The sequence below is a fragment of the Ammodytes marinus genome (assembly GCF_949987685.1).
Source record: "Ammodytes marinus genome assembly, chromosome: 15".
Classification (NCBI taxonomy): Eukaryota; Metazoa; Chordata; class Actinopteri; order Uranoscopiformes; family Ammodytidae; genus Ammodytes; species Ammodytes marinus.
Window position 1 is genome coordinate 6,015,668 of NC_137219.1, and position 8,751 is coordinate 6,024,418.

Sequence of the window (8,751 nt, forward strand, 5' to 3'; positions counted from 1 at the left end):
TAACGTGGATTGACGCGCATGTGCATCTTTCAATCAATACAAAATACACTTTTTAGCCAATAATATGCACCAAAGAGGCCAGGTGGTATATCATAATAATCCACCCCCCCCCCCCCCCCTCTGCAATGTGAGAAGAAAATAAATCCCTCACATACCAGGCAGACATCTGGCTTTTCCTTTCTCTGACTGCTCTGAAAATGACTTTAGCAGACAATGTGTTGTGTTGGAAAAAAAACAACGAAATGAGTGAGTGGCCTTGATATGCAGTGTACCTACTGTAGACTGTCTTCTCTCCTCTCTCCCCTCCTCCTCCTTCTCCTTAGTCTCTCTGTTTCTTCCCTGGGGGGGCGATGGCAGGTTTCCGCAAGGCAAGAGCAACAACCTCTCACATCATTAAAAAAAACCTCTTTCCATTTTAGAAAAACAAACGTAGAGTTAGAAAAACCATGCGGGCTATTTTTCTTGGTCACTGTCCAAGGAAAATAGTTCATGGAAGGCTTGTAGGTGTTTTTATGCATATGCACTACCTCTAACAGGTAGTGCATGGCAACTAGAGAAGTCTTGGATGTAGGTTGATGCTCTCCCCTTCATCCACTACTTTATGAGTCTGTAGTTAAAGGTGGAGACAGCGATTATGGAGAATGCTTGTTGTCTAAATCACTTTTAGTCAAAATCAGTGAATATTTCCTCACAATCCGCTACCTGTCCGTACCGTGTGTGTGTGCTGGGGAAAAAGAAGGTGGTGAGGAGAGGGTCCTGAGGAGATATTCACTGATTTTGACAAAAAGAGATTGTGACAACAAGCTTTCTCCAGAATCGCTGACTCTGACCTTTAAAATCTTCCCTCTGATGGCTGCGTCCCGAATGCCTTTCTGACTGTGGTTTGGTAGATATCCAGCCTGTCTCTGCAATAACCGGATGGCTTTTCATTTTGACGGAGGCCTTGGAATTGGCCGAAAGCTTGCATGTTTTTTTGCTCTCTGCTTCTCCAGCTGCGTTGGGGAACTGAATCTGTTTATGTGGAAGTTTGAAGCCCTGCAGCGAGTGCAGCATGCTCTGTTGATTCTGTGTGGGTGGTGGTGATAACTTTGCACACTTTCTATTGCAATGGAAAGACGACAGTATTTCCACATGTGCACATTGGAAATCAAAAGTAAAAAAAATAGTTACTAACTCCTAGATCTCAGTGTCACTAACTGTAGATGCCATTCCTTTAAAATGATCTTTCTTTTCCTCTTTTAGATCCAATTAGATCTTTTACATAATTTATTTCCTTTTCATTATATCCGTTATTTTCTTGCCTCCTTTTCACCTGAATTTCTTTCTGGCCTCTGCTGCCGCTCCACAGCCCTGACGAGGACTCATGTCAGAAATTCATTCCTTTTATTGGGGTAAGGAGTCTCCCTGTATTTGCAGAGTTTTTCCCTTGAATATTCAGTGTATTGATTCTGATGTGTAGCTCCTGTTGTAGAGCTGTTTTAAGTAATAATCCTTCTGCCCTCTGTTGTGATTTCTTCAGATGGTGAAGGTCGGCATCGTGGAGCAAACGTCTGCAACGTCAGGCAAGCCATGAGTTTGTGTCTAGATGTGCATGAAATGATAAAAATGTAAAATGAACAATTTGCGTAATAACCTTTTAACCAAAGCTTCCAAAGTTGCACCAGAAAGCCTTTGCACATTGGCAGCTCCAGACAGAAGTAGCTACAAAAGATAAAAGCTTGATTTATTTTAATTACGTTTGCCACCCTTAGGAGACTCTGACGATGCAGCACCTCTGGGCTCCTCGCTGCTCTCCTCTACGCCGCCACAAGTCTCACCCGCACTCAAAGAGCCGTCACCCACCCCTCCCTCCTCCCCCTCCGTACACACCAGCTTCTGTGCTTACAGGTACAACAAAGGAATTTTTTCATTTATCAGACAAGGCAAGGCAAGTCGAGACAAGTTTATTTTAATATAGCTCAATTCGTTCACAAGGCAATTCAAAGTGCTTAACAAGGACATTAAAATACATCAAGATTAGACATTATAATTGCATTTAAGAGAAGAAATACAGGCACTAGTAGCTTCATGTTTGACAGAAGTGTCTGTTTTTCTCATATAACTTGGGGCAAAAGCAAATAAGATTATTTTCCCAAAATGTTGAAATATTCCTTTATTTCAGAACAGCTTACTATATAAAACTGAAAACTACTAATAATAATTGGTCCTTATATTAAAGTGCTATTTACTCTTCATATTGTCCTACTTGAACTCTGAGTTATTGTATTGTCTGTCTTGTATAGCTCCGGTGGACAGACGGAGCTGATGGGGCTTCAGGTGGACTACTGGGGCCCTCCGACAGAGAGGAAGAAGGACATGGAGAAGCGGGACACTTCCTCCAAAAACACTCTCAAGTGCAATTTCCGCTCGCTGCAGGTCAGCCGGCTGCCACTGGGGGGCGCCGAGCCCAGCACACAGCCCTCCATGTCCATGACTGTGGTGACCAAGGAGAAGAATAAGAAGGGTAAGTGCACCTGTCATGTTCAGGTGGACTGGTGATAATACATGATTGTTTCTATGTAGTCACTATATATCCAAATGGGAGGGGTTAGCGAGGGAGTGTTGCAATCTAGAAATTCACCACTAGATGACACCAAAACACTTCATCCACCACCGGTACTGTATGTTATTTCCTGATCACGGTTGGAGCCTTAAAGGAATAGTCCACTTCAAAATGACAACTGTTATGACTGTATTTTAAACCCATTTAAAAGTCTCTATCATAATTTGGTCGCAACAGTGTAGAAGATTGATATTACACTCAACAAAAATATAAACGCAACACTTTTGTTTTTGCTCCCATTTTTCATGAGATGGACTTAAAGATCTAAAATTCATTCCAGATACACAATTGTACCATTTTTCTCAAACATTGTTCACAAATCTGTCTAAATGTGTGATAGTGAGCACTTCTGCTTTGCTGAGATAATCCATCCCACCTCACAGGTGTGCCACATCAAGATGCTGATCTGACATCATGATTAGTGCACAGGTGTGCCTTAGACTGTCCACAATAAAAGGCCACCCTGAAATGTGCAGTTTTGTCTCACAGCAAAATGCCACAGATGCCACAAGCATTGAGGGAGCGTGCAATTGGCATGCTGACAGCAGGAATGTCAACCAGATATGTTGCTCGTGCATTGAATGTTCATTTCTCCACCATAAGCCGTCTCCAGCAACTTCGCACAGCCATTGAAGAGGAGTGGACCAACATTCCACAGGCCACAACTGACAATCTGATAAACTCTATGCGAAGAAGATGTGTTGCACTGCATGAGGTAAATGGTGGTCACACCAGATACTGACTGGTTCTGAGTCCCCAGACCCCCAATAAAGCAAAAAAATTCACATTTCAGAGTGGCCTTTTATTGTGGACAGTCTAAGGCACACCTATGCACTAATCATGATGTCAGATCAGCATCTTGATGTGGCACACCTGTGAGGTGGGATGGATTATCTCAGCAAAGCAGAAGTGCTCACTATCACACATTTAGACAGATTTGTGAACAATGTTTGAGAGAAATGGTACAATTGTGTATCTGGAATGAATTTTAGATTTTTAAGTCCATCTCATGAAAAATGGGAGCAAAAACAAAAGTGTTGCGTTTATATTTTTGTTGAGTGTATATAGTATACTCACAGGACTGGATGTGATCCGATCAAATCAATTTTTTTTTACCACAATCTGATCTCAAACATTGCACCAAAAAGGCCAAATGTCATTTAATCCTTCTGAGACTAGGAAAAGATTCAGAACCCCTCATTAACTCACAGCATGTGTCTGTGTTTCTCTCTCCATCTGCCAGTCATGTTCCTGCCAAAGAAGAGCAAAGACAAGGAGGTGGAGTCCAAGAGTCAAGTGATCGAGGGCATCAGCCGGCTCATCTGCACTGCCAAGCAACAGCAGACCATGCTGAGAGGTGGGACATGTATACACACACGTGCGCACACACTCACACACACACTCACGGACGCATACACACACAAACACACACGCAGGCACAGACGCACGCATGTACACGCACACACCCACACCCACACACATAGGGGAGGACGGGGAATGTGAGACATCGGGTAATGTGAGACACCCCCTGTATCTAGGACACAGAACACATTTTTGGTCATGTGAGATATATGTTTTCAAGACCCTCTGATTTCCCCTTGGCCATGAAAGAGGACCTCATGGTGATGTTGTAAGCATGTTTTTTTTCACAAAAATTTATTTTTTGCATGTAAAAGTAAATTTTCTTGCTATGCCTAATCAAATTGATTCAGGTAGAACAACTTCTATCACACATGTTGATGAACTACCAACATATGAAACCATGTGATGATGATAACTGAAGATTAGCCTGAATTGCTGAGGTAGTTTTTTCTCAAATTGTGGCAGTGGGGTAAAGTGAGACAAATGCTGTGGGGTAAAGTGAGACAGTGCCCTCTTTTAATCAATCCATTATATTTGAGGTAGCAAGGAGACAAGTTTGAAAAGACAAAAGACAATGTGGGCTGGAGGTGGGGGTTGATGGTTGAAGGATGTCAGCAAGGGCATGGTTTGGCACGTATGTATGTGGGGGACAGGAGAGAGACCTTTAACATCAATAGACTCTAAGAAATATGTCTTTATTCAATGATTGATCCTAATAAAACAAATGCAGAAAAAGACTAAAAAGATGGAAAATGACAGCTGGGTCTAGTTCTGTTCTGAGTACCAGACTGTTCTGGTTCTGATTGTCCTTTGCTCTGACCCCCAGACACTAGCTGGCTCTAAGGGTCCTGTGTTCTGACCCCCAGACTGTGTTTTAATCTAACTGGTTCTATCTGTCATTTGAATGTTAATTATTGAAAATGTTGTATTTGATCAGAGTTACTGTCAAGTGTTTAGAAAAATGTTTTGCTTAATTGACCAAACCCCATGATTCTGTTACTAGTCCGACATTAGTTACAATTTGTGTTGTTATGGTAGTTTCAGAGTGGAAAGAGTAAGTGGTTCAGTTTACCCCATTGATTTTTCTGGTCTGTCTCAGTTTACCCCACAGCCCTTTGTCTTGAATAAATTCTGCTAATGCCCATTTCTAGGAAACATCCTGAATTAATGGGAAATGTGTAAATTTGAGTGATAAATCATTTTAGCTCGCTTAGAGGGGAGCAAAGGTAAAAAGTGTCTCAGATTACCCCGTTCTCCCCTACTCAACAGTTACAGCACTGATACGGTTCTACTATTTTCAGTATTTTAATTTAAAGTTTTATTTTAATTATTTCTTGTGTTATGAATCTGAATCTTGAAAGTAACTAACCGTATCAAATTAATGTGTGAAAAATGGACTGAAAAATAAAATCTGAATCCATCTGAATAGTAGTATAAAAAGAGAGAAAATGGAAATACAAGAACCTGAGAAAAAACTGAGTAAATGTACGTAGTTATACATTTGGGTTGCTCAGGACAATAGTATCACAATAGACAATAGTATAACTCCAGTGAATCGAAGTATAACTATATAATACAGTGTTGTCTGTTTTCCTCCTCTGCAGTTCTGATTGACGGCGTCGAGTGGAACGACGTGAAGTTTTTCCAGCTGGCGGCTCAGTGGTCCTCGCATGTCAAACACTTCCCCATCGGGATCTTTGGACACACAAAAGGCCCTTACTAGCAGCACCTTAAAGAGACTGGCACCCTTAGGAGAGCCCCCCCCCTCCCAGCCCCACCTTTCCCTTGTGCCAACAGCTTTTTAACCCCCTCCTCTACACTTCTTCTTTCCTGCTGTCCTAATTTAAGCTTGTTGCATTCGTCCGATTTTTTGATCTTTTTGCGTGTTTTTTTATTTTTTTATTTATGTAAAAACGTCTCCATGCAAGGCATTTATTTCTTTTCTCAGCTTTTCAAGAGATAAAAAAAATCCTGCTGATGTTTTATAGACTTTTAAAGGGAGAAAAAACCCGAATTAAATAATAATTAACCTTTAACATACTGTACGAGTGCCCAGGTTTTCACCCTGTACCATAGTTTTCTTTTCTTTTTTAGTGAGGCACAGCACATTTAATCAAGAATATATATATAAATATATATCAAAAAAGGAAGAGCAGCTGCCTAGTAATGAATGAGAAGGTTATGGGCTTCTTATTTTCCAACCACAATGGAGGACTGTTGGATTCTCAGAGACTGTTGTCGATTCATCGTCTAAAAACCCTCAAGAAGAAGAAAAATAATAATAATCGGCTCCAGACTTTTGGCTCTCTGCACTTATCAAAGAGGTCTAACGTGCAATAGACTGAAAAACTGTGTGAATGTGATTCTGAGTAACCTGGCACTGTTGGGAAGATTTCACACTGCTTTTAGTCGTGACTTTCACTCTACGTGTATCTCTGTTTCTCTTCTTTACTTTCTCCTTCTGGTAAATTTGCTTCGAGGTTTGAAGAGCTTTGCTCCAAAGTGAGACATTTAATTAGAAAATTAAGTCAAAAACACTTGATTTTAGGAAATATTTCACAGCACAAATTCAGCTACTTTTCAGACAGTATTAGACTACAGATTTAAAGGATTACATTGACATTTTGGCAATTCATCCCCTTGTTTGCTTTTTTGTTAAGAGTTGAGATCGATACCACCTTACTATCTGTACCGTGGATATGTAGCGTCCGGCAGCAGCTAATTAGCTTAGCTTAGCATTAAGATTGTAAATGGGAGGAAACAGCTAGCCTATCTTAAGGTAACAAAAATCTACCTTCCAGCACCTTAACAATTCAAAAATTAATGTTATATCTAGGCTATAAATTTGTACAAAAACTGTGGTTATACGGGGGGTTTACAGGAAATACTCCGGCACATAACACCCCGGAAAACCATTTCTATTTTAATGGATTCCCCAAAGTGGAGACAAAATGTTTATTTTTGTTAAAAAAGTATCAAAGTCTGCCTATACCAGCATCTCAAAAGGTCTCTAATCAACACAATATATCTCCTGTGCGGATTGCAAAAACTGAGCCAGACAGGCTAGCTGTGTCCCGGTTTCCAGTCTTTGTGCTATGCTAATTGGCTGCTGCGTGTAGCTTTACAAGTGTGCTATCAATCTATTAAATTAACTATCAGCTAATAAACTATTCCTTTAAGCATTATTTAGAAAAGCTAAACAAATTTTAATAAGTGTTTTCTACGTATGTAACAATTAGGCCTATCTTGTGAATTTTTTTCCTGAAATGTTTTATTTTGGCGGGAACTCTTCCCCCTCAAGCCACCACACTCCTCCAACACACTCCATATCTTTAAACGTTACTTTTGCCAAAGGAAGAATCATCCACTGCAGCAGCACTCGTTACCCCCTGTGGTATTATCAAATACTTCATAACGTAGAGGTGAATGTATTGAAGGTTACCTTAATGTAAAGCACTTTTTAAATGTTTGTCCATTATAGTGTGTTATATAAACCTATACATATGACTGACAGGGCTCCACAGAGGCATATACACACACACACACATTAGTATCAGAGCTGAACAACAGCACAATCAACGTTGACGCGGCATTGTTTATATATGCAAGCGTCTGTACCTTCTCAGTGCTGTGTAATATCACTTTACGCTCAGTGTGAGGCCTCGTTGGACTATTTAGATTTTAGTTAATTCTGTAAAGTACGCCTAGACTGTATATATGTGATGTTAACATTTCAAGAAAAAAAAAGTTCTCTCCGTAGGTTTTTTGCTCAATATTTATTTGACTGTTAAGCATGAAACTAAAAAGTATTTTGCCTATACAATTTTTCTTTCAGTAGCAGTTTCATCATAGCCTTTTGCCAATTTCTTGATAAGTGCCTAAATTGCTTAATTTTCGACAAATCAACATGAATAATTTGTCCGCCCCGGCTAAACATGGTGCTGATTCTGGTTTGACGACAACAAAATATCTCAAAACAGTGCTTGATTTTTGCTGTATAATCAAATGCAGTCACACTCATTCATTTTGAGGGAGGAGAAAATCACACTCTGACTCTCAAACATGAAGTACAAAAAGAAGGTCTGAAAGAAGTTAAAAATATATGGATATGTATATTAGATGTTTTCTGTTTTTTTTTCTTGTCGTCTCAGAGAAAGGCTTGTTGAAACTAAAAAGTTCCCCTAAAGACTACCACTGTAATCCCAAAACTTGGAGTAATAAAACTACTATACACACTAAAATGTACTATTTCTTTCTACGTGTGAGTTTTTTAAGGTCAGTTTCTTTATTGTAGCAGTATATATATAAGGTGATTCAACTGCAAAAACTGTGGCGGTGATGGCAACCTTATCACAAACTTCCAATAAAGAAATTATTCATAAAAACAATGTTATTTCTTAAGAGCCAGGCTATCAACAGCCACTGAATTGACTCAACTGCTGTTTCTAAGGTCAAGAGATTATAAACTTGAACCACATATTTTAGGCCAAATTAGCTGAGAAGTGCTCAGAAAATAATGCAAGTTTAAAGCATTTCAATTATATCTGTTGATAAAGAATTGTAATATGATAAAAAAAAACTAAACAACTGTATTGTTTTTATTTTCCTCTTTGAAATGATCTATTTCACAGCAATTTGATCACAGCAGTGGTGTCATCCTGTAGGCCTACATGTGTAAAAGTAGTACTATGCACTATGGCTACTACAATGTAAAAAATACAGCAAGAGTTTTCATCATGCAGAACGATCTGACACTTTCAGTCTGTTAAAGGTGCTCCAAGGAACAT

At 39.6% G+C, this 8,751-nt stretch overlaps 1 protein-coding gene across 2 annotated transcripts in view; it reads left to right on the forward strand.

Moving 5' to 3' along the window:
• Positions 1 to 8,192, forward strand: part of pacs2 (phosphofurin acidic cluster sorting protein 2) — a 58,265-nt gene extending 50,073 nt beyond the window's left edge. For both annotated transcript variants that reach the window (XM_080043033.1, XM_080043034.1), the window contains exons 20-25: positions 1,349 to 1,391; positions 1,520 to 1,562; positions 1,752 to 1,887; positions 2,283 to 2,503; positions 3,846 to 3,959; positions 5,569 to 8,192. In XM_080043033.1, coding sequence (XP_079899159.1) covers positions 1,349 to 1,391; positions 1,520 to 1,562; positions 1,752 to 1,887; positions 2,283 to 2,503; positions 3,846 to 3,959; positions 5,569 to 5,687 — 676 coding nt within the window. In that variant the 3' untranslated portion in view covers positions 5,688 to 8,192. The remainder of the gene's footprint in view (positions 1 to 1,348; positions 1,392 to 1,519; positions 1,563 to 1,751; positions 1,888 to 2,282; positions 2,504 to 3,845; positions 3,960 to 5,568) is intronic.
• Positions 8,193 to 8,751: the final 559 nt, after the last annotated feature.